Source organism: Sciurus vulgaris (assembly GCF_902686455.1).
Source record: "Sciurus vulgaris genome assembly, chromosome: 5".
NCBI lineage: Eukaryota > Metazoa > Chordata > Mammalia > Rodentia > Sciuridae > Sciurus > Sciurus vulgaris.
Window position 1 is genome coordinate 83,210 of NC_136465.1, and position 23,957 is coordinate 107,166.

The following is a 23,957-nucleotide window of genomic DNA, read 5'->3' on the forward strand; positions in this document are numbered from 1 at the left end:
GAGCTTTGGGACCTCCCATCAGGAAACCATGATTTGCCTTGATCTTCAAGGCACACACACACACATTTGTGGTAATTTCAGGTCATTCCTCAAATTGTTTCTCCTACAAAAGTTCCTCATACTTGTTGGTTGACTTCTTATATTCCCTTTCTATCTTGCTACCATAGCCTTTGACAGAGCTGAGGTCATCTGAATGTGGTAAGCTTCTGTATTCTGATTTCTTTTCCACGTGTACCTTAAGCACCTGCATCTCCAGGAGACAGTGTCTGCACCAGGGAGCACAGCACTCTGCATGGAGCTGCTGCTGGCAATACTGTCTCCTTAGTGGCTACTCAACTGAGTTGTCCAGTTAACCTCGCTGATCTCAGGGATGAGTCAACCTCCTCAGTTTCTTCCTTGGGTTGGTTTGCCTCAAACTTCTTCCAGGATGTCTATAAAACATGCAGCTGGCTTTGGTTTCCTAACTCGATGATGTTCCTTGCTCTGACTTTTGACATTTTTCACTCCATCTCACTGGGAAACAGTACAGAAGTTCTTCCAGGAAGAATGCTTTCAACAGAGCAGCCAAATGGGAGACCTTCAGCAACGCCCTGCTTACTGCTAACTCAGTTCGCTCATATTGCCTGGGGTTCTATGTTGGAGTAAAGACAAGACAATTTGGAGAAACAAGAGGCAAACTTATTGACTTTGTGCCTTTCACTCACACATGGAGGTGGACCACAACACCTAAGAGTGGGCTGAAGAAAGGGAAAGGAAGAGGCAGTTACTAGGCTGGGAACTGCCTCCTCACCTGCCTTTAGTTAGGAGCTGAGCTTGGCTGCCTCTGACAGCTTAAGTCCTTTATACACTGAAATAAGTTCTCATATAGACCCATTCTCCAGGACACTGTGGGCTTCAGCCAACTTGGTTCTGAAGATAGCATCAGGCCCCTGGCTTAAATTCTCTCTGTCATGCTACCATAGCCTTAGATGGAGCTGAAGCTTCATCCAAGCGTAGAAGCTAAGTTTCTGTGTTCTGACTGTATCTTTTCCATGTGTGCTTTACACATCGTTACTCCCAAGAGCCATGACTCATTTGTGGACAACTTCTCCCATTCAGTTTCTAATGTCATAAGGACCTCTGCTAATTGACTCTACCTTAACTCCTTTTCTCCCAAAAGTTACTGGAAGGCTGTTCAGTGTGGCCATTAAACATGTTATCATTTTATTACTCATAACCAAACCAGAATTAAATTTTCCAAAGTCATGTAGCTGATTATCATGGTGCTTATTACTACAACCCAGATACAGTAAAAATGCTGCCTTCCTGTTGAGTCTGGCTTCCAAAATTCCATCAAAAATAAAATTTCCATCAAAAATAAACTTCTGCTGACAAAACTGACTGGGAAGTCCCATATGGCTTGACCTACTGTCCTGCCACCTATGATTTATTAGGCTCGCAGGTGAAGCCCTTGGGACAGGCTCTGTGGCAGGTGGTCATCATTTATACAGCTGCGTCCCTGACCAGTAGCTTGGAAAATCCCACTACTGCCTAGGGTGAAGGCTTATGAAAAAATGGAAACACCAACAGTTGTCAGTTTGTTGCAGGAGGCCTGTGGTGTATGCTGCTCAAAGTGGTTCTGGATCCTCAGCTGGGTCACTGGAAATTGCTCATGGCTGGAGAATACACAACATGCAAGTTAGAAACACTACAAATATGGACTGTGCACACCCTAACCCTCTTCTAAAGGGCTGGCTCACTAGCACACCACTGGACACAACACAGTCAGGTACCTGGCCATCCCCATGGACTGAATGTTGTGTCCCCAAGACTCATTCATTAAACCTTCACCATGTGAGGACACAGCAAAAATGTGCCATATGGGAACCAGGAAATAGACTTTAGCAGATACCCAGTCCACTGTGGACTTTCACCGTGGAGAGTGAGCAATGTACCTCTGTGGCTGATAAGCCACCCAGTCTGTGGTGCTTGCTACTGCAGCCTGAATGAACTGAGATAGCCCTGCTTTTCCAGAACTCCACAGTGCCTCATGGCCTTTGCTCTCCATGAAGACAACCCCAACTTGCCTCTGCCACATCCCTGCAGTTCATCTATAGATGGGTGGCCAGATTCTGTGTTAGATTTTTTTCTCCTAGCTCCCTGCACCACACAGCTCCCAGGTCTAACTGATGGTGTGGCCTCCTCACCTACTCTCTGTCTACATGGTCAGCAACTTGTGGCCCCTTCCTGTAGGTGGTTAGTCTCCTACCAGAGCCCCTCTGCTACCTGTGCCCTCCCCCACCACACACACCCAAGTTCCCTTCAATATGTTTGCCATTTGCCTCCAGATCCTGGAGCTTCATGATCCTCTCAGTAGGAGGAGGTTGGTCAACCCCATGAAGCAGCAGACCAGGGAGCCAGAGGCAGTCCCAGGGCCAACCCAGCCTCTGGAGGTCCTGCTGTGTCAGATGACTGAGGAGGACACCTACACCAAAAGTGGCCAAGCATCTGAGGGTCCAGGGAGAGGATTGTAGGATTTCAGGCTCCATGGCCACAGGGTCAGATGCCATCCGCCTATTGGGAAGAAAGCCAGGTGTGAAGTCAGGACCTAGCTCAGGGTGGGGCCCTGCTGGCCCCTTGCTCACTGCCTGGCACTGTGAATGTGCAAGCTTTGTCTGCCAGGAGCCTTAGGCTCCATGGAAAAGGTCCCTTTCAGTCCTAACCTACTGCTCATTTATTTAATTGCCTGGATCTCATGTAAAGCAATATTAAAGCAAGAGAAGCATGTCACCCTGGAAATAATATAAATTCAATGAACTAACATTGATGCCACATTTGATGTGACTTCAAAGTCTGGACTTCATCCAGCATGTCAGGAGCACTCGAGTTGTGTGGATCCAGCATTTCCATCTGGGATTAGCAGCCTGTCTACTGCATCTCTCTCCTGCCTCTCCCACAGTTAGAGACAGGCTTTCATGACTCCTGAAAGACTTTCACCTTCCTTCAAAAAGCTTTCAGTTTTCATGGGAAACTGAGATTTTTTTTTTTTTTTTTTTTTAAGTAAAGGGCACAGCTGAGCTAAGATTTAAATAACTGAAGGAAATCATAGATGCCATAATGGTCTAGTGAGCAATAAGGACAATACTCCCCAGGAGGGTGGGAGCAAGAGGTGCACTTGTCACAGCTGGTCAGTGAGGTGCTTTGCAGGAAGGACAGGCCAACAGGCCTGAAGCACAAAGCCTGGTCCCACCTGGACCCTCTTCCTGGCTGCTGTGTGTGCCTCTCACACCTGCAGGTGGGAAACGTGCTCAGAAGGTGCAACATATGAAATGCAGATATCGGTTCCACCTGTTTTCCTTGCTCATGCTGTGCATGGGGACAGGGAGCTAAAAGTGGAGTCACACTAAGGTCTGGACATCAGAGTAGGAGTGAACTGCAGTGGGTGGCCATGGGGTTTTCATATCAGACTTTCTGTTCCAATCAGACACACTCCATGTGGGACAATTGCCAGGCACCTGGGTGTACAGACCTGAAATCCGATTCTAACCAAGAGAACTGAAAAATATAAGCAATGGCATGCTTACCCCAGCCGTCTCCTGTCTTTGGCCTCAGCCTGGCTGCCCATTGGTGTCTGAGCCCATAGACTATACCACTTCCAGCCCTTCCAGAGAGCAGCTGTGGCTGCATGGCCCCCTGCACATCTGTGCACTCGTGGTGCTCACTGCCTGCTTTCTCACCAAGTATTGCCACCCATGTTGCATAGGGTGGAGCTACCAAAGATCAAGGATTCTTGCTTTGTACTGGCACAGGTAATGATTTAGTTCTTTTCTCCTTTCCTTCCTTTTTTTTTTCTTTTCTTTTTGGTGGGGGCGGGGGTGCTGGGAATTGAACACTGAATTCAGTAACTCATACATACTATTCGGTATTATTGCTGCATGGAATGAAGTGGTCTTTACACATTGCACAAAGACCCCACCACAAATACTATGCTCTGTGTTCCACAGAGTGATTCCAATGAGTGATTTCCTGAACCTGTAGGGGATGAAATCCAGGTAGTTCCAAGGGCTGGGGTGCACAGACTGTGTGCGCAGGAAAGGCCAGCACACCGAGCTCAGGGAGGCATGGGCCACTAGGTGCATGTACCCAGCAACCACCTGCTCACTGCCAAGAGACATTGCGGTGGCAAGCGCAGCACACACCAGTTCAAATTTCTCCAACTCCTTGGATACCATTAGATTAGATTGCTTTAAAGAAAAAAAGAAGTATTTTTCCCAAGTATGTAAATGTATTAAATGAGTCAAATGCCCCAAACCTGTGGTAAGAGGGCATCTCCTTTCTGCTCACCATGTCCCCATGCAGAGCCTTTTACCTGGGCCACTTCTCCAGGACCCCAGTGGCACCACAAGCTTAGAGAGCTTTTTCTTGCTTCTATGAGTGCTTTCTCTCTATCCTTTGGTGACATTCCGGGGGGGAGGGGGGGAAACACATTAATCTTCACAAGGGCAGACAAGTATTGTAGCAAAGTACTCAATGGATGTAGTCCATTTGAACCTGTCTGAACCACCTCTGGGGTTCCCAGGGTTTTTCTATAGGTATCTGCTGTTGCTCTGTGGGCTCTTGATATTACTGTGTTCCTGCTATTACTCTGCAGGCTATTGTGCTTTTGTGCTTTGTGGGTTCTGTTGTTACATTGTGGGTTTCTTGTACTTCTGGTGTTATTTTATAGACTATAATTATTTTGTGAGCTCCTGAAATTATTTTGGCTCCTCAATACAGCCAGCAGAATTCCTTCATATGGAATTGTGTGGATGCTAGCAAATTAGGTTAACATATATATAGATGGTCCCTGACTTACAAGATCATACTTACATGACATTTGACATCAGTGTGGTGTGAAAGTGCAACCATTTGATTCTTCTGTTCCTCATTTCCAGTACACTAGTTGATAAATCACATGAGACAGTCAACACTTCATTATACAGTAAGGTTTGTGATAGCTGTGCCTGACTGAGCTGTTGTAAATGTTCTGAGCATATCTAAGATGGGCTGCGCTGTCATGACATTTGGTGGGTTAAGTGTATTAAATGCATTTCTGGGTTACATCATTTTAAATTTACATGGGTTTATCAGGATGAGCTGTGGCAAGCTAAGGATCATCTCTGTTTAACGGCCCCATTGTAGTAGCAGGATCTTGGCTTGCTATCTACCAGCAGTTAACCTTGACCCAACAGTCCCAACTATAGAGGTTTACTTGCAAATACACTTACACTAGTCGAACAAACAAGAAAAAATACAGTCGATGGGCACTGTTTAGAAGCAAGGGACAAAGGAGAAGGGCAGCACTACTGCCTACTTCGGCCCATGATCAGGTCTACATTGCTTTTAAAGTAACCAAAATCACTATTAGAATAAGCACATCGGAAATGACTTACAGAACTATTTTCAAATAGAATACTTACCTGCCAGTAATGTGTTCCATATACAAAAACTCATTCTGAAAGGGAAGACACTAAAATTGAACGCGCACGTTTGCTTGTAACGCACGAGGCACTTTCAGGTGTTTTGCTCGCCGCTCGCACACGCACACACGCCCGCGTACGCCAAGCGACGGGGCGCTGAAGCTCGCTCGCTTCCTGGCAGTGGCACCTCGGAAGGTCGAGACACGGTTCCGCACCCCGCGGTGAGGGCCCCGCACACCCCTAAGGCGCCCGGGCCCATGCCCCAGCCCGTGTCCCACCCCGTCTGCCGATCAAAGGGCAGCTTCTGCGGCGTCCCCGCACGCGCGGGCCAGGCGGCGCTCACTGCGCACGCGCGCGCGGGCCACAAGCCCATAGCAACAAGGCTCCGAGCCGAGACAGCCAATCAGCGCGACCGGGGGCGGGGCTTCCCGTGGAGGCGGTGGCGGCCGGCGACTTCCGGCAATATTCTCGGACGCGACGCTGTCGGTGCGTAGAGAGGCTATAGCGTCGGTGGGTCCACCAGGTGGGGAGGGGACCGCTGTTGGCAGGGGTTGAGGGGCCGCAGAGGGGAGAGGACTGCCAGGTGGGCATGGGACGGCCAGTGCGGAGGGGTCAGCCAGGTGGGGAGGGGACCACCAGGTGGGCAGGGGTTGTGGGGCCCGCCCGAGGGGAAGGGACTTCCAGCTGGTCAGGGGACCGCTACGGGGAGGGGACCGCCAGGTTGACAGGGGCCATGGGGACCGCCAGGTGAGCAGGGGTCGTGGGGAGCAAGAGGGGACCACTAGGTGGGTAGGGGTCGTGGGGGTTGCCAGTGGGGAGGGGACCACCAGGTGGTCCAGGAACCTTGGTCCGGCTGCTGGGGCGGTGCTCTGCGGAGCCTGCCTGCAACTGCCCTGCCACAGATGCTCACTTAGCTCGAAGTCGTTCTCTGCCAGGTCCTTGCTTGGTCTGCTTTCTTCAGCACCCAGAGGCTGCTCTCCAGACCTAGGCTCTCCTTGTTCTCTGTGAGTTCCTGTGCACCTTCCCTGTGACATCTGTCTGGGAATGACCCCGTTCTCTTCTAGGCCACTGTGTACCTGCCTGCTTTTATTCTTGTAGGTGATACTTGAGAATTGTGTATTCCCCTCACAGCTCATTTTGATCTTTCTTCAACTGGATTCCATCTTTTTGCCTGTTCCCAGTCTTTACTATCTAATCAGAAAAGACCTGTTTTCCCTTCTTTTTCATACAGTTTTCTCCCTCTTCTTTGCATGTTTTCTTTTTCTATGAAGTATCTGTGATTATCTGTCAGACCTTCTTGGAATAAGTCCCACTTTTGACTCAGCTTCTAACTTGCAATTTTTTGATGTACTCTCTGGATCAAATTTGCTCACACTTACAAACCAACGTTTGACCCCAAAGTGTTTGATCTTAAGTTATTTGGAAATATTGTAAGAAAAAATAATAAAGAAAAAATCAAGTACGTATCAAATTGAAGACCAGTTATTCTTTCTTATTTCAGAACAATGAAAAATAAGAAGGGGGGAAATAGATTTCTATACTAACTTCTTTTTCTGAATTTGAATAGCAACTACCTTGCTATTTTGTGTTTCTTGTGTATATTATGTAGAACTCTTGCTTAACAGCTTTTATTGTTTTTCAAGCTCAACTTAATAGCTGCATTAAGTACTAATTATTCCATTTTCATCTAGCTTAAATAGTAAAACACATGTGACCTGATAAAATGTGTTGGGTTTTTGTTTTCCTTGTCTTAGTGCAGTTTTATTTAAATCAATCATTACTTTAGATCATGTTGGTGACTTGTCACATAAAGTAAAAAAAAAAATCTTGTAAATATATGGCATCTCTTACTAGGGTTTTCAGGGACTGCTTTTATAAACATAGTAGCTGAGAGCATGCATTCTGGAGCTAGAGCCCCTAAATTTGGATCCTGTTTTCTACCAAACTCTCTGCTTCAATGTTCTCATCTACAAAAGAGAATTACACCTGTAAAGTGAGAATATTTCCTACCTTGTTGGGTAGTATGATGACAAAATGAGGTAATGCCTGTAATTGTTTAAATTAATGTCTACCCCATACTAATCTCTGGTACATGTTATCATCATTAGTCTTACCAGTTAGGAAAACTTTTGCTTATAGAGGAAAAAACATTTCTTGATTAGTCAGATTTTTTCATGCAAGGAATTTCCACTAGGAAATGAACTTTATAAAGTCCTGTTCTCTTTACTCCGTCCTCTTGTCTTGCCATATAAAACAGAAAGGTGGAGGTTTAAAATTGTCCAGCCACATATGTTCTTTGACATAGTTAGCATAGGATGTGCTTAAAGATTGCATGCTTTACAAGCGGTGTCACAACTGAGTAGACTGAGTAGTTGCTCTCACATGTGTATTAATTTTCAGAAATAATTTCTGGTTTTAATTTTTGAATTTGTAATTTCTCAAAGGTAATTTTAATTACAATAAACTTATAACGCTCTAGCAATTCACATGTTTTAGCTGTACAAAGTTGTAGGGTGTCATTCTAAAAATTAAGCAGCGCCGTTTTCTAACTTGCAAAATTGAATGCTCAGATTGGGAGTATATTGAGATATGGGCCTTTTAATTTGCAACTTCTCTTTTTTGCATTTACCCAGTGACTTACTTTTCTGTTACTGTTTTTTAATCTGCTTAGTCCATAAACTATAAATTTAAAATAAAACTCAGGGTAATCCAAAGATTTTACCATTACAAGTCTATGAAATACACCCATCTACTGAAGAGCAAATCTCTTCCTCTGTTGAAAAATCTGGGACATGGGCTGGTTATTTCCATGGTCCATTAGCTGCATCGCACTATTGACCAACCCAAATAAATAAATATATAAATAATAAAGAGACATCACTTAGCTGCTGAAAAATTCAGACTGAATCATATTAATTACCAAGTTGTTATAGTCAAAATGAATTGTAATATGTGTAGAGTTGTTTTTAAAAAAATGTTATTTTATTGGAAACAGCACATTGACTCTTTGTGTGTTTTGCTGGAGATAGAACCTAGGGCTTCACACATGCCAGTCAAGGTTCTTAACACTGTGCCACATCCCTAGCCAACACTGGCTATTTACATAAGTGTTATGATCGTTTTTGAAGCCAGAAAATAAGCATACTCAATGGGGAGTAAGCATAGTCTACACATTAAATTCATTAACTTGAGGACACAGGTCTGCACAGGACACAAGAATCTATGGCTTGTGGAGCTACCTGTTTGCCTTCTCCCTTTATATCTATCCTACAACCCTAGAAAGTTATCATTCTCTAAACAATACTGCTCACCTTGACACATTACTCAAAAACATAGTTACCTAGAGAACACCTTTGGACCCTCGGAATTTCTCTTTAGATGTGTTACGTGTAATCTGGTCTTACACTTCCCCTCACCATTCTTGTGACACACTTTTTTCCTTGCCTCTCCATTCATGTGAAATCAACCAGGCTTGAAGGCTGAGCCCTTGTCCTCCCTGGATCCTCACTGGCTGACCTGTCTTGTCTCTAGTCACTACTGTTTTCCATAGTTAAATTTGTTTTAGTTATTTGGTTATTCCCTCTTTTTCCCTCTTTACCATTCCTGTTTTTCATGTTATAAGATCACGTGTGTATATACAGGTAAGCATATACTTTATATTACATGCGTGTGCATGTGTGTATGTTTTTGTTTTTTTAGTTCCTTATTTGGATGGTATACCTTAAGGGCATGAACACCCATTACTATAGCATTTAGTCAGTGGCAGGTATTTGTCATGAAGTGACCCTTTCTGTGGTCACTAGTAATATTTTTCAGGGTCACCACTGGATTTTCTCCTGAATCCGCAGTTCCATTGTGGTATTGAGAAGTACTTTGGCATTTATCAGAGAGGGTCAAACAGGGCTGCTTCTGCAGAGTGTATTTGATGACACTGAAGTTGTCACGTTAAGTAGGCATTGCTTCTTGAGAGCCCTTCGGTCTCTTCGGGGTGTTCTCTGGCCTATATCTTGATGTTATGGATCACCAGCAAACTCCAGATTGACTGGACAAATGTCTGCTTTTGAGCATCTATCACATTTGGCTTCTTTACAATGTTTTCTTCTCTTTTAATTGTGTCTTTCTTAAAAATACATCTTCTATTGACTTCCTGCCCTTCCCATACCCTCTGACTCTTCCTTGAGTTTACCTCTTGACTCCTCTCAGCCTCTTGTCCCTCACCTGTTGGTGTTTCTTGGTGGTCTTGATGTCTACACTGCCTGCTCTACAATGTTATTTCCATAACTTCAGTTGCTCTGAATGCTGGAGATTTTCTTGTATTTCTCTCTAACCTAACTTTTTTTTTCTGATCGATTCATTCATTCAATAAACAGCTATTTACTGAGCTCTTGCCTTGTGCCTGGCATTATTCAGGGTAATTGGGATACAGAGTTGAACAAGACCTCGTATTCTCTTTTAGGAAAATATAGTGAATACATGAGTAATTTTAGACACCCTTGTTGGGATATAGACACTAGGTGATGCAGAGACTGGTGGGATGGGGAGAGGCAGTCAAAGGGAGCATGTTCCCAAATTGTTAGGGAAGACTTTGTGGGGAGGCGGTGTTTCAGATCCCCAGCGCAAATGTCTAAAGCAGTGCCTAGCCCTGAATCTGGCAGAGAATCACCCCTGGACCTTTAAAAGCTACTTACTCCTAGCCATCGCCCCCAGGTACTCATAGTGAACTGGTCTGAGAGAGGGCCAGGCACTTCCCAGACTGATGTTAATGCATAGCAGTATTTGAAATCCACTGATCAACAGAAAGGGAATTTGAGTCAGTGGCAGAGCTGGTATTTCAGGTCTCACTCTCATCAAATTGTAAGCTTCACAGAGGGGATTATATCTGTTGTGTCATTTTTTAAGACATAATTTTTATTCCTATATTCTAGTTAACAGCATGTCTGGAACTGAGATCAGTGTCTTAGCCCCATTCCTCCCCTTCCCAGCCCGCTGCTCTCTGTGAGCTTATCTCAGAGCCACATTCAGCTCTGAATCTGTACGTCATCTCTGGCTCCTTCCCCACACAGCCACCCATCCTCAGGTGCTTATGACTCTGACCTCTCAGTGTTGCTGCAGTCTCTTTCTTCCATCCCTCTGAAGGCCAGCACTTGGAGGCCTCCTGTCTGTCCCCTCCCCACATCCCACTGTTCTCCACAGCATACACCTGAGCCCTCTGCAGCTCAAGTTCTATCTTATCGCTTGAATTGTGTCAGTCCCTGTCTTGTTCCTCGTTGCCCTCAGTGAAGCCCGGCTTCTTTGCCTCATCAGTCCATTGTGACTTCTTATTCCACTCTGGCCACTCTCCACTCCCACCTATGCCAAACTCACCCAGACTGATCCACCTTGAGGTGGTAGACATGAAGAGTTTCAGGCTGTGTTGCCTCTGACTGCAGTGCATGGTTTGGAATGATATTCCTGACTTGCTGCTGCTGTGGGTGTAAGCCTGTGTCACCTCTGAGCTGGAAAATCCACCTCTTGTGCCCCATTGCATCATTGTAGAGCCTCCAAGGTACTATGCTGTCCTGGCTAGTTTATCCCACATGACTGGCAACATTTAGGTGTTGAGTGTTTTGTTCTTTAGCTTCAGTGAACAAATGTTCTAAATGAAACTTTGGTTACTTATTAACATATGTTTATACTTCTAATGTACACTGACTTTTTTATAGGAGAACCATGCCATTTCTGGGTCAGGACTGGAGATCTCCTGGGTGGAGTTGGATTAAAACTGAAGATGGCTGGAAAAGATGCGAGTCCTGCAGTCCAGAGCTGGGCAGAGAGAGCGGCCAGTGCACCCTCAGCCGTGACCTGTGAGTCTCAGCAGCAGGGCCCCTTCTGCCTCTTGACCTTGTGGCTGGACTTGCTTTTCAGGTCACTGCAGAGCTTGGTAACTTGTACTCTTGCTGGGAACTGTCCACACAGGAGACTGATGTGAGGAAATGGCTTATTTAGCTGAAGAATGAGCCTGGCAGATAACCCGACTTCCACACCTGGATGCTCTTTTTTCTTACTATTTAAAACACTAAATACAATAATCTGAGAAGAAAAATTATTATTAACCTCACAGTATAACTGAGGTCTGAGGAAAGTAAAAGATACAGATTGGCAGCAAGTGTAAAGGACACAGTAATAGTGACTTGTACGAGAAAAAAGTCTGTTTTTCTCTCTGGCAACTTGAGTTGATGCAGTAACTTTGCTCATGATATCACCAGGGGCCGAGTGGCGTTCTCTGCCATTGCTCTGCTATCCTGGAGTTCAACCCGTCTGCACTAGCCCAGAGGGTGTGTTACCCACTGTGTCTGATCTGCTCAGTCCCACAGGGAGTGCTCCCTGCCACATCTGTATTCCAGCTGGTGGTAGATGAGATGCACCCCTGCACTTCATTAAATGGCCCTGGGTCATGTGGACTGCGGCTGCCTATGCCTCACTGACTAAGCATGAGCTTCGGGGATGCTGGGCTTGTGGCTGGTCTGTGAGGCCCTGTGCCCCGGTGAATGTGTGAGATGATGTGGACATGGGAGCAGGTAGATGGCCTGGGGTCGTCCCTCACCATCTCTGATCTGGGCTGGTTGAGAATATGGAGGCTTGGAAGGTCATGAACCCTTGTCCTCTGGAGCATTTGGGTCTAGGCTTCAATTTTATTGTGTGTTCTTATTTGGCATTTGTAGTTTATCAACTATGTGTGTGATGGTCCCTCTGTTTAAGTTTAGTACTTTTAGACCAGAGATTGGTTTTTGTATATTTGAAGCAGGAATTAATTTTATACTTCAGTTATAGTGAAGGTAATACATAAAACTTATTTTGAGTTTATGTTGTGGCATTTCTCTGCCAGTTGTGTTTTATTTAATATTGATGTTGGAAAATCTATTAAGGTTGACAGTTACCTATGCTTTTGGCATTGGATAATTAATGTTAGATAATTGTGAATTTCCTGGTGATTTTTATATTGTCTTATAGTTTTTATAGCAAGTTATTTAAGTTTAAAGTTAATTAAATATATCTAGAAATGTTAGATGTCTCGTGTTTCCCCCAGATGGCCACTGTTAAGTGTAGAGATTCCTCAAGTCACAATTTTAGGATAGGAAAACAGGTCACAAAATGCAGTTTAAAAAAAGCTGTCACTGAAACACCATGTTCTGCCAGTTCTGTATCAAAGGATTTGTTTTCTTCTTATGATTTCGTCTTATGTGTTCTTTTCCCCATCATCCCAAACATGTTTTTAGTGTCTGAGAATTGAATTTTCTTATGTATACATAGAATTGGAGAATTCAACCCAGACATGTTAGTAGTTCTCTGGGACCCTTCCTCTCCCTGCTTCCCAGCACACTTACCACTCTTCCACCCCTTTCAAACTTATTTGCAGATGTGTTTAACTCCTTGGCACACTGAAGATGTGTCCCTGCTTGGGGCAAAGGGACTGTGTGTTTGCAGCAGAAGAGAGATGCTCCCCAGCAGCCTGACTGCCCGCTCTGGGCAGCGTGGAGGGGCTCATGCTCTCTCTCCCACACCCCTCCAGTTGCCTCAGGAGCCTCAGGACCTTTCCCTCCCACTCTACCTTTCTTCCCTGTCTTCCTACCAGAACAGGATCCAGACTTCTGCAGGGCCGGGTGTGACCCTGGATTGCAGAAGGGGTCCAGTGCTTCCTGCTTCCCCAGAAGGACAAAGCTGCTGCCTTTCAACCTCAATTGTAAAGAACATGGAACTCTAAATAACCCCAGTGTGAGTGGCTTCATAAAACACCCCCTTTTCCTCCACCTGTGTTTGGGAAACAGCTCTTTTAATTCTTTGAGGTGGGGTGAGCATTCTAAAGCTAAAACTGTCACCATAGTAAAAAATGGCATAAGTAATTGAGACTCTAACTTTGTTAATGTTCTTTTTTGTAAATGGGCATGAAAAATAGACCTTTCCCTGTCCCCTGCTTATTCTTACCTCATTTTAAGGTTGAAAGTTCTGAGAAAATAGGTAAGAAATAATGCATTCATTCAGCTGCTGCTCCAAACCTTAAGCTGCTCTTTCAGGTGACATTTGTAATGCTTCCAGGGTCATGATGGTGGGGCAGAGTTAAGCTCTGTTCTGAATGCTTGGTTCCTCATTGAGTGATGTTGTCCATTAGAACTTAGGAAGTGTGTTTCTGCAGCGCACAGCTTGATGCACAGGGGCTCACCTCATACCCTCTTGCCACAGATGCAGGATTAGGCAGCCGGGTGGTATACAGGTGGGGAAGGAGACAGCCAGCCTGGTCCAGTGGCCCAGTCCTGTTGGAAGTGGTGGGCTCTCACCAGACAGGGACTGTACATGCTGCTGACAGAGTCAGCAAAGCTGGAGGGTGGCAGGCCGACCAGGTGAGCACACCAAGGTTTTGGCTCCTGTCCTCCATTGCACAGGTGACCTTGCTGGTGGGGATGGCACCATCTGTGTAGAGGAAGCACTGCAGGAGCATGTCTCAGAACTCCTCCCCGCCCAGCAGATCTCCAGGGTCTCCTCCCTGCGGGCACTGCTGGGGACGTGTACAGGCCTCTTGCCCTGCAGACTGATGCATTCCACCCAGGTGCCACCTGGTGCTCTGGGTCTTGCCCTGTGCCTCAGCGTGTTAACTCTTAGCACATTTTCGTTTTAAACCTTGTTAGATATTCTATTTCCTATCCAAACACAAATGTTAAGGTTTATCATGGTTATGCTTGGTTCTCTGTAGGAATAGCCATGGGGGTTATTGTGAATTTAGAGCTCCACACATTACCTTCAGCCATAGTTCCCAAGATAGCTGAGTACTATAAATGCACTTGTGGGAATTCATAGGGTGGGAATTCATGGGCAATAGGAACTGGACCCCCATGCCATCCTGTGTCTGCTTGCGTCTTTAGTAAATGCCTCTGCTGTCAAGCACCATTCTCCAGGGGTCTTTGCACTATTGCTACAGGTTTGATAAAGCCCACCTGACCTTGCTTACCTGTTTTCTTTGGTGACTAGAAAGCAAAATGTAAGTAAACGATGTAAAAAGTTTGTATGTCACACTCGGCAAATAGCATTCCAGGCAGTATTTGCTGGTGTGTGTGTGTGTGTGTGTGTGTGTGTGTGTGTGTGTGTAGTGAGTGTGCATGGTCATTGCTTTTTTTAATTATTGATTGCACACTCTTGTCCCCAGCTTCATTTTACTATTTTCTCCCCCAGATTTGTGGGTTTTGTCAATTATAAAGCAATATCTGCTTATTGTAAATGAACAACACAAAAGTCATGTAATCCCAAAAGCATAGAAGAGGAGGCACAGAGTCCTCCACATCCTCCCTCAGCTCCTGCTCTACCTGCTCACAGGTAGTCAGGGTCTGCAGGGAGCAGGTGTTTTCTTCACCATAGCCCTGCCACTGCTCATGGTCTCAGTGTCCACTCCTGGGACTCATGGCCACTGGCCTTGTACTGACATCCTGGTTCCCATAGTTTCCTTTCTTCTCTTGGCTGTCCTGGCCACCTACTCCAGGTCCAAAGCCATGAGTTTGGACATGCATCTTAGACTTAAACCCCTAGTCCAGTTTTCCTGATGGTCACCCTAGTTGCTGACCTCCCCTTCTACCCCATCAACCTCTCTTTCATGTCATTTGTTTGAATATCTTTATTTTATTTATTTATTTTTATGTGGTGCTGAGTGAGGATCAAACCCAGTGCTTCATACATGCTAGGCAAATGCTCTGCCACTGAGTTACAGCCCAGCCCTCATGTCGTTTTTTTTGTCTAACTTTTATCCTGTGATCCCTTGTTCCAAGGCACTCTTGTCCATGTGTTATACCTCATCCCAGTCTGTTTCCTAGTGCACCCAACAGCAGATTCTACCCTAGATCAGTAAGAGCATGAACAGACAAGAAATGCAAGATAAAAAGCCCAAAAGCACAGTGCACCCTGGGCTTGTGAGCTCCTGCTCCCCTGACCACCTCTTCACTGGACAGCACAGTAGATCCTGGGCCTGTGAGCTCCCTGCTCTCCTGATCACCCCATTTACACAGCTCTTTGCACTTCTTTGGTGAATGGGTACTCAGATACTCATCAGATGTGCTGTGGCCAGATGCTGTCCAACATCTCCACTGACCTACTTGGCCTTCTGCCCTGCTGTTCATGAACACTGCTTCCTTCTTCAGTCTTCTCTGAGTTTTGGCTCCATGCACATTTCTCTAGGAAATCCTATACTGGCATACTTGGTCTTAGAACCACAGTGAGTTTTTAGATTTTCATCTCTCATGACTATCCTGAATCTTTATACATTTTATCAAAACAGATAGGTGAGATGTTGTGGGTCAGAGGTTCTTTATTAAAACACTTGCAGTGACCAATGACTCTTGCCCCAACCCAGGGTCTACCACAGGAGAAGAACCTGTGGGGATCTTTCCTACCAGGGTGCCAAGTGCCAGTGCCTTCTCTGCTGGTGGATGGGCAGGATCCTGTCCCTGTCTCATTGAAAGCAGATGGGCCTGAGTCCTGCCTCCACTTCTGGGTGTGTGGATGCATGTTTCAGGGTCCAGCCTAGGAATGGCTCTTGTTTTTTCATTAGGTATGATGCTGTCCCCAGTCTGTCTGCAATAGCTAGGAAGCATTCACTCTTCGCCATAGGTGCCAGGATAGACATAGACGGGACAGACAAAAACCCATGCCTGAGGGAGCTGGCATTTCAGTGGCACAGATGGACAGGGGACAAAGCTGTCTCTGTACTTTGGTTCTGTGCAGTGTCTATCTGTGGGAGGGAGAGCTATGGTGTGTGGAGATCTGGAGCCTGGCCTCTCAAGAAGGGAAAGGGTGGCCCCTCTGTAGCAGCCTCCAGACAGGGAAGAGGGTCTCACAGAGGCTCCAAGGCTGCCTCCTGCAGCTCAGCAGGGACTCTGGTGTGGAGCAGTAGGGATAGCAAGAGACAGGCCAGTCTAAGCCAGGCCAGTGTGAAGAGCCCATTGTCCTGGTAAGGACTGGGCTTCTCTCAGGATGAGGAGTGGTCAGGGTTTGAGCAGGCGTGGCTGTTGAGGTCTGTGTTTAATGGGCTGTTTTGTCCGTTGGGTTAAAGCAGACTGCTGGAAGGAAGACAGAACAGGCAGGCCACTTCCTGGAGGCTGTTGACAGGATCCATGTGAGAAATGATGGTGACTTGGAGAGGAAGAGGTGAGCTCCTGAAGGGTTCAGACTCTGGGATTTTGCAGGACTCATGGGCAGCTAGGATGTGTGAGCGTAATCCAAAGGAGTAAGGAGGACGGCCTTTGACTGCACAGTTGGAAGAATGAGGATGAGTCCCACTGACTTGAGGAACTCCTGGTACAGGCCCAGGGTCTGCCTGAGCAGCTAGGCTGGGCCGCACGTCACACACCCTTCACTTCACCGCATGTCTCCGCCAGCCTTGCCTGCACATCCTTTGCCCCCACTTTGCGCTTCGTGGAAGTATTTCACATCAGCACGTTGGTTTGCTTCATTCTTTATGATGACCTCATTTCATTGTTTGCATATCGCATGAATTTTTTACCCAAGCTTCCGCTAATCACATTGTAGTTATTTCTATTTCTAATTATTTCTGACTGGTAGCATTGGTCACCTGTTTGTATCACTTTGCATTCTTGTATGGTATTTATGAAGTCTAAATTCCTAGTAGAATTGTACCAGTTTATACTTTTAATAGTATGTACAAAATTTGAATGCTAATGTGGCAATACTAGAACTTTAAATATGCATGGCATTGAGGGTGCATGCACATTTAGGTCAGAGCTTGAACACCTGGCAGATGACCTAGGTTCTCACCTTTGAGTGAGAGAAACCAAATCCAAACTGGGGTACACAAAAGGGGAACCTACTGACAGCAAGATTCTGTGTGGGTTAGAGCAGTTGCCCCTCTGCAGGAGGGGTGGGTTGTGGAGGCGTGATTGAAACCCATCCTGCCGTCAACCTGCTGCAGTTGGACTGCAGAAGTGCTCCTTTTCCTTCACCTGCAGGCCGAGCAACCTTTGCGCCTTCACTCCTGGGGCTGCTGCTTCTCTAATGCGCACAGGGTGTCCACTTTGCTGGCTCCCTTTTCTTTACCTGAAGGACCGAGCATCATTCTGTTGCTTCTTAAAATAGGCTGTGCATGCTTTGATTGTTTCTTTATCTGAGCACGATGATCCCACCAAACAAGAACCCTTCCTGACTGGTCCGAGAGCCTCTGTGCTCCTGTATCACAACTTGAGCTGCAGGACCTCAGGGTTCTGGAATCTGGGTAAGTGTGGAGACATGTTCATAGGGTGGGAGTCCAGCAGACACCAAGACTAGCCATCAAAATTGGTTTTGTTTTGGTTGCTGACTGATTTATCTTCCAAAAGCAGGGACCTGAGTTACTTTTTTTTTTTTTTTTTTATGTTGAATTGAATTAGCACTGGTGTCCTACTGGCCACAGGCTGTTGCTGGTCATGTAAGGCCTGAGAGCAAGCATCCTTCTCCAGTGCAGGTCACCAGGCTGTGTATTGAGGCCTGATTTGTGTCTGCAGGATAATATCTGCAGATGGAAGCTGACCCCTTGCTTTATGCAGGTTGTTTAATGTGAGCAATGGGCAGACCCTGGTCATGGAGACAGAACCCTGACTTAGCCCCCTGATCTGAAGTTGAGTTGCCCAGATGGGCTCAGACCTCAGTTCATTCTTAAAGCTAGGCACATTTGGCAGCTGCCATAATTTTATCAGCATCTATCCTAAGGCATTCTTTCTCATTTTGTTTTCCATTTCAGGTATCTGCATTTTAGTTCTAAACTCTCTTATTTGAGGTATGACATTTAAAAGGCCTTAAAATTTCCAATACCCCAAATTTCTAGATTCTCCTCCCTCCCCTTTCCTCATTCTTTTTGTTTTAGTGAAATGTAGCAAAAATATAGAGAAAGTGCACAAAGCAAGAGTTCTAATTCAGTGATGTGTCACAGAAGATGTGCCAGAGTAACCAGCATCATCAGGGACGTGCCCACTGTCCCAAAAACCCACCCCATTCTTGCTGTTTTACAGTTGAGCAGCTAGTGATGTATGTCTAAACACTATAGTGTGGTTTCGTTTGATGGATTCCACAGTGTCTGGCCTCTGTTGGATGGTGGCTATTGGCAAGATTCATCCTGTAGCTGAGGGAACTTGCTGCCATGGCTCATTCTGCTATGAATGGGCACCTGCAGAATAAGGTGCTTTTGACTCAGGTGTCCAAGTTTATCAGCAAGGGAAGCAGTGTTTTTGACCAGTGCAGTCCAGTTGGGAAAGGCAGACTCTCAGGTAGCCCCCACTGCTGATCCCACTTTAGTGACAGCATTGATGTAGGTGGCTCACAGAATACTCTGTAAAAGTTGAAAAATTTCAAGGGGGAAAACATGGAAGATGTTGTCATAACCTGGGGAAAGCAGTTTTCTCACTGTACAAGAAAACCATGATTCAGTATTAAACACTTATTCTCTAAAGTCATCACTACAAAGAAGGGGAACTGGAATACCAAAACAGTTCTGAAAAGTGGGGCCATGCAGAGACAGTCAAACAGAGGCACAAAGGCAATTCAATGGAGAAAATATGCCAATAAATGGTGCTGGAAAACTGGACATCCATGTGCAATAAAGATGACATTGACCTACAGCTCACACTTTATATAAGAATTCATGCAAAATGGATTATAGGGCCAATCGCAAATTGTAAAGCAATAAAACTGTGCAAGAAGCATGGTCGTTTAGATATGATATCAGAAACACAGCTTTCAGATAGGACACCAAAAGCACAACCCATAAAAGAAAAAACATGAGTAACTTACATTTTATCAAAAATGTTTTTTCTGAGAGAGTACATTTGTAAACTGCATATCTGACAAAGGACCATTATCCAGAACATACAAAAAGCCCTTAAAACTCAACAGTAAGAGAACAAGCAAAACCCAGGAGAAAATGGGACAAAAGAACTGAACCTGTGCCTCACCAAAGAAGATTCACGAATTGTAAAGAAGCCAGGAAGAATAGAGGACGCGGACACAAACCCAAATAAATACAATTTTCTCATACTAGACAAAGGTGCCAAAAATATGCAATGGAGAAAAGATAGCCTCTTCAACAAATGGTGCTGGGAAAACTGGAAATCCATATGCAACAGAATGAAACTAAACCCATATCTCTCACCATGCACGAAACTAAACTCAAAATGGATTAAGGACCTCGGAATCAGACCAGAGACCCTGCAGATTATAGAAGAAAAAGTAGGTCCAAATCTTCACCTTGTTGGTCTAGGATCAGACTTCCTTAACAGGACTCCCATAGCACAAGAAATAAAAGCTAGAATCAACCACTGGGATAGATTCAAACTAAAAAGCTTTCTCTCAGCAAAGGAAACTATCAGTAATGTGAAGAGAGAGCCTACAGAGTGGGAGAATATCTTTGCCTCTCATACTTCAGATAGAGCACTAATCTCCAGAATCTATAAAGAACTCAAAAAACTCTACTCCAAGAATTCAAATAATCCAGTGGACAAATGGGCTAAGGAAATGAATAGACACTTCACAGAAGAAGATCTACAAGCAATCAACAAACATATGGAAAAATGTTCAACATCTCTAGTAATAAGAGAAATGCAAATCAAAACCACCCTAAGATTCCATCTCACCCCAATTAGAATGGCGATTATCAAGAATACGAGCAACAACAGGTGTTGGCGAGGATGTGGGGAGAAAGGTACACTCATACATTGCTGGTGGGGCTGCAAATTAGTGCAGCCACTCTGGAAAGCAGTGTGGAGATTCCTTAGAAAACTTGGAATGGACCCGCCATTTGACCCAGCTATCCCACTCCTTGGCCTATACCCAAAGGACTTAAAATCAGCATACTACAGAGATACAGCCACATCAATGTTCATAGCTGCTCAATTCACAATAGCCAGACTGTGGAACCAACCTAGATGTCCTTCAGTTGATGAATGGATAAAGAAACTGTGGCATATATATACGATGGAATATTACTCAGCTATAAAGAATAGTAAAATTATGGCATTTGCAGGCAAATGGATGAAATTGGAGAATATCATGCTAAGTGAGATAAGCCAATCTCAAAAAACCAAAGGACAAATGATCTCGCTGATAAGCGGATGATGACACGTAATGGGGGGTGGGAGGGGGGCAAGAATGGAGGAAGGAGGGACTGTATAGAGGGAAAAGAGGGGTGGGGGAGAAGGAAAAAATAACGGAATGAATCAAACACCATTACCCTATGTGAATGTATGATTACACAAATGGTGTGCCTCTACTTCACGTACAGACAGAAACAACATGTGTCCCATTTGTTTACAATAAAAATAAATTTTAAAAAAAGAAAGAAAGAAAGGGTGTGGAGGAGGACAGCAACTGGGAACATGGCACCAGGAAGCACCATGGGCAAAACATAAACTCCCAAGTCACGCCCCCAACACCCACCTCCTCTACCACTCCCTGCCTGCCTGCAGTCATCACCTGGTTAACCCCTGTCAGAGGCCAGCTGCCTGAGTAAGTGAAAGCTCTCACAACCCAAGCACTTCACCTCTAAACCTCCTTGCATCTCCTCACAGTGAGCTTTGGGGGACACCTCACCTCTAAACCGTGACAACATGATGGGGTCTGGGGCTGATTACCAATAGCAGGAGACTGCTCTGGTGTGCAAGAACTGAAGTTACATTTGTTACTGTTAACCTGTAGATCTTACCAGAATCAGCAGGGTGTGGGAGCGTAGAGAGGACCCCACACAGTGCAGGCTGTGATGATGGGTCTCATCTGGCAGAGTCTGCGTGGCCACACTAGAGGTAGACATGAAGGAGCTGGCCGGTGATGGACTGGGCCCTGTGACAGGATGCCATGCAGCTGGAGACAGGCTGCTTGGCACGTTGCTTCTACAGGTGTGGGTTGAGCACCTGGAATCTCTTTAAAGGTACACTGGAGCAAACAGCCATGAATGAGCATGGAGGATGAGAGCCTCTGAACTTGCTGACTTTAGAGGAAGAGTAGGAAGCCAGGAAAGGCTGTGGCAGAACCTGTGGTTCTGGACAGGGTGGGGTCTCAGCAGGAACCCAGCTTGCTGGTATTTCAGAGAGAGGAATCTGTGGGCACAGTGAGTGGAGTGCATCCCTTCCATGCTGTGTCCACCAGCAGCCCTGGTAAGCAACCAGGCTTCCTCTGAGAAGACACTGACTCCAGGGTTGGTGTGGGGGAGACAGGCCTGGAGCAGCCCACACTGCCCAAGTGTAGAGGGCTGATAATGGGGGTTCTCACTTAGCAGAGCAGACACCACCCCAGAATACCCTAGTTGCCACAACTGGAGCAGTGTGAACAACAAAATAAACAATGATACTGAATCCTAGCCAAAAGGGAAAGTGAATATCCGTGAGTTCACGTAGATAAATGAAGGATGAGGGAGCATTCTCTTACAGAAGACTTCAGAGGAAGAGGGAAGTGACAGTCACCATGAGGCTGTTCACACCCAGCCCTCCCAGGTGCCCAGCAGTGAAAAGGCTAGAGCAGCCTGTCTGCTAGTACCCCCCCAGGGCAACTTTCATCCCAAGGGGCAGTGGACAGTTTACAGTGGAGCCTGGCGACACCACCTCACCAGCCTCCAGGGCTGGCAGCGCACATCTGGCCATTCTTCCCGGAAGTGGAAGCCCTCAACTTCCCCAGAAGAGAACACCAGCAAATCCAGGCCGATAAACTGCAGAGTAACTGATCGCACTGACATTGTCTCAGGCACAGGGGCCGGTCAGCCAGAGGCAGTGTGGTTCCTGGGGACTCCAGCCCGGGACTGGTGGGAGACCAGCAGTTGACATGGACACAGCTGCAGCTGAGTTGGTGGCATTTCCTGGCTTTGGTCCTGCTGCGTGGATGTGTCACAGTATGGGAGGACCACTGGTGCTAGAAACCTGAATGGCTTGTCGTCCTCACCAAGGGAAGAAACAGGCAGGACAGGCATAGGAAGCAGTGTCACGGGCATGCGGACTGTACTGCCAGGAGCCCTGGGGTATGGCAGGGGAGGGGCTGTTGAGGAGTAGGAGGCGGAAACATGAGGTTCATGATTGGGTCAGACTCTCTGAGCCCTCCTGCAAACCTCCTCGTCCCATTATGTGTGAGTTGTGTGTCAGCTCAGCTGATCCCTTTGGGCTTCGTCCTGAGTGTGAGGAGGAGAGAGCCTGCCAGGTCCTGACACACGGTCATCCAGTTCTTGCACCCACTGGCTCCAGTCTCTTCTCTGCCAAATCTCCCTGTCAGCTGGTCCTGCCTGGTCTCTATTCTGACTGCTGCTCCCTCACTTCCCTGCATGGCAGGTGCCCTGGAGAAGCTCCTAGCAGTTTAGATCTGAGGTGGCCAGAGTGCTCCGTGAACGAGTTCCACAGTCAATTTGTCTAGCGCCAGGAAAAGTTAGCCATGTTATTGGAATAGTATTAAATTTATATACATATATGAAACATATATAAAAAAATGTTTCATCTATTTCTAACTTTTTTACTAAGTTTATTAGTTAGCATTTGTGATTTTCTTCTCATCATTGATGGTTTCATGAATCTGTACTTTATTTTTTCCCAACATATCTAGTTTTTTTCCTTCTTGTTTTCTGCAGAGAAATAGTTTTTAGATTACTTTTTAGTTCTACTGTTACTTTAAATCTCCTTTTATCTTCAATAATTCCTTCCCTTCTTGTAGTTCATATATTCCTGAGTTTTCAAGTTATATGTTTAAATAATTTATTCTCATTATTTAAATTTTATATAGATATTTAATGCTGTAAAGTTTTCTATGGTCATTGTTTTCCTTAGGTCCATATGCACTTCCTCACACTCTTATAGCTGAATTTTTAAAAATTTATTTTAATTAAAAATCATAAATTTACATAGGACAATGTTGTTTGATTCATTCTGTTATTTTTTTCCTCCTCCCCACCCCTCCCACCCCTCTTTTCCCTCTATACAGTCCTTCCTTCCTCCATTCTTACCACCCTCCTTATCCCTAACCCTAAACCTAACCCTAATCCTAACACTAACCACTCCTACACCCCCTTATATGTCCTCATCCGCTTATCAGCGAGATCATTCGTCCTTTAGTTTTTTGAGTGGCAAAGATATTCTCCCACTCTGTAGGCTCTCTCTTCACATTACTGATAGTTTCCTTTGCTGAGAGAAAGCTTTTTAGTTTGAATCTATCCCAGTGGTTAATTCTAGCTTTTATTTCTTGTGCTATGGGAGTCCTGTTAAGGAAGTCTGATCCTAAGTTGAAGGTTTGGACCTACCTTTTCTTCTATAATCTGCAGGGTCTCTGGTCTGATTCCGAGGTCCTTGATCCATTTTGAGTTGAGTTTTGTGCAGGGTGAGAGATAGGGATTTAGTTTCATTCTATTGCATATGGATTTCCAGTTTTCCCAGCACCATTTGTTGAAGAGGCTATCTTTTCTCCATTGCATATTTTTGGCACCTTTGTCTAGTATGAGAAAATTGTATTTATTTAGGTTTGTGTCCATGTCCTCTATTCTGTACCATTGATCTA

General features: G+C 45.5%; 1 protein-coding gene and 1 long non-coding RNA gene across 11 annotated transcripts in view; one reads left to right on the forward strand and one right to left on the reverse strand.

Annotated features, from left to right (window-relative positions):
- Positions 1 to 1,533: 1,533 nt before the first annotated feature.
- LOC306662805 lies at positions 1,534 to 5,617 on the reverse strand. Its single transcript, XR_013764256.1, has 4 exons — positions 5,439 to 5,617; positions 4,849 to 4,917; positions 2,469 to 2,553; positions 1,534 to 1,655 (listed from the first exon to the last, which is right to left on the reverse strand). It is a non-coding gene; the product is annotated as an uncharacterized lncRNA (long non-coding RNA).
- Positions 5,618 to 5,793: 176 nt separating this feature from the next.
- FBXO25 (F-box protein 25) overlaps positions 5,794 to 23,957 on the forward strand; it is a 54,659-nt gene continuing 36,495 nt past the window's right edge. For 6 of the 10 annotated variants that reach the window (XM_079141810.1, XM_079141812.1, XM_079141811.1 and 3 more), the window contains exons 1-2: positions 5,881 to 5,961; positions 11,141 to 11,281. In XM_079141810.1, the coding sequence (XP_078997936.1) occupies positions 11,148 to 11,281 (134 nt within the window). In that variant the 5' untranslated portion in view covers positions 5,881 to 5,961; positions 11,141 to 11,147. Of the gene's footprint in view, positions 6,022 to 11,140; positions 11,282 to 23,957 lie in introns of all 10 variants that reach the window. The other 4 variants (XM_079141805.1, XM_079141806.1, XM_079141808.1 and 1 more) reach the window with 3 other exon arrangements.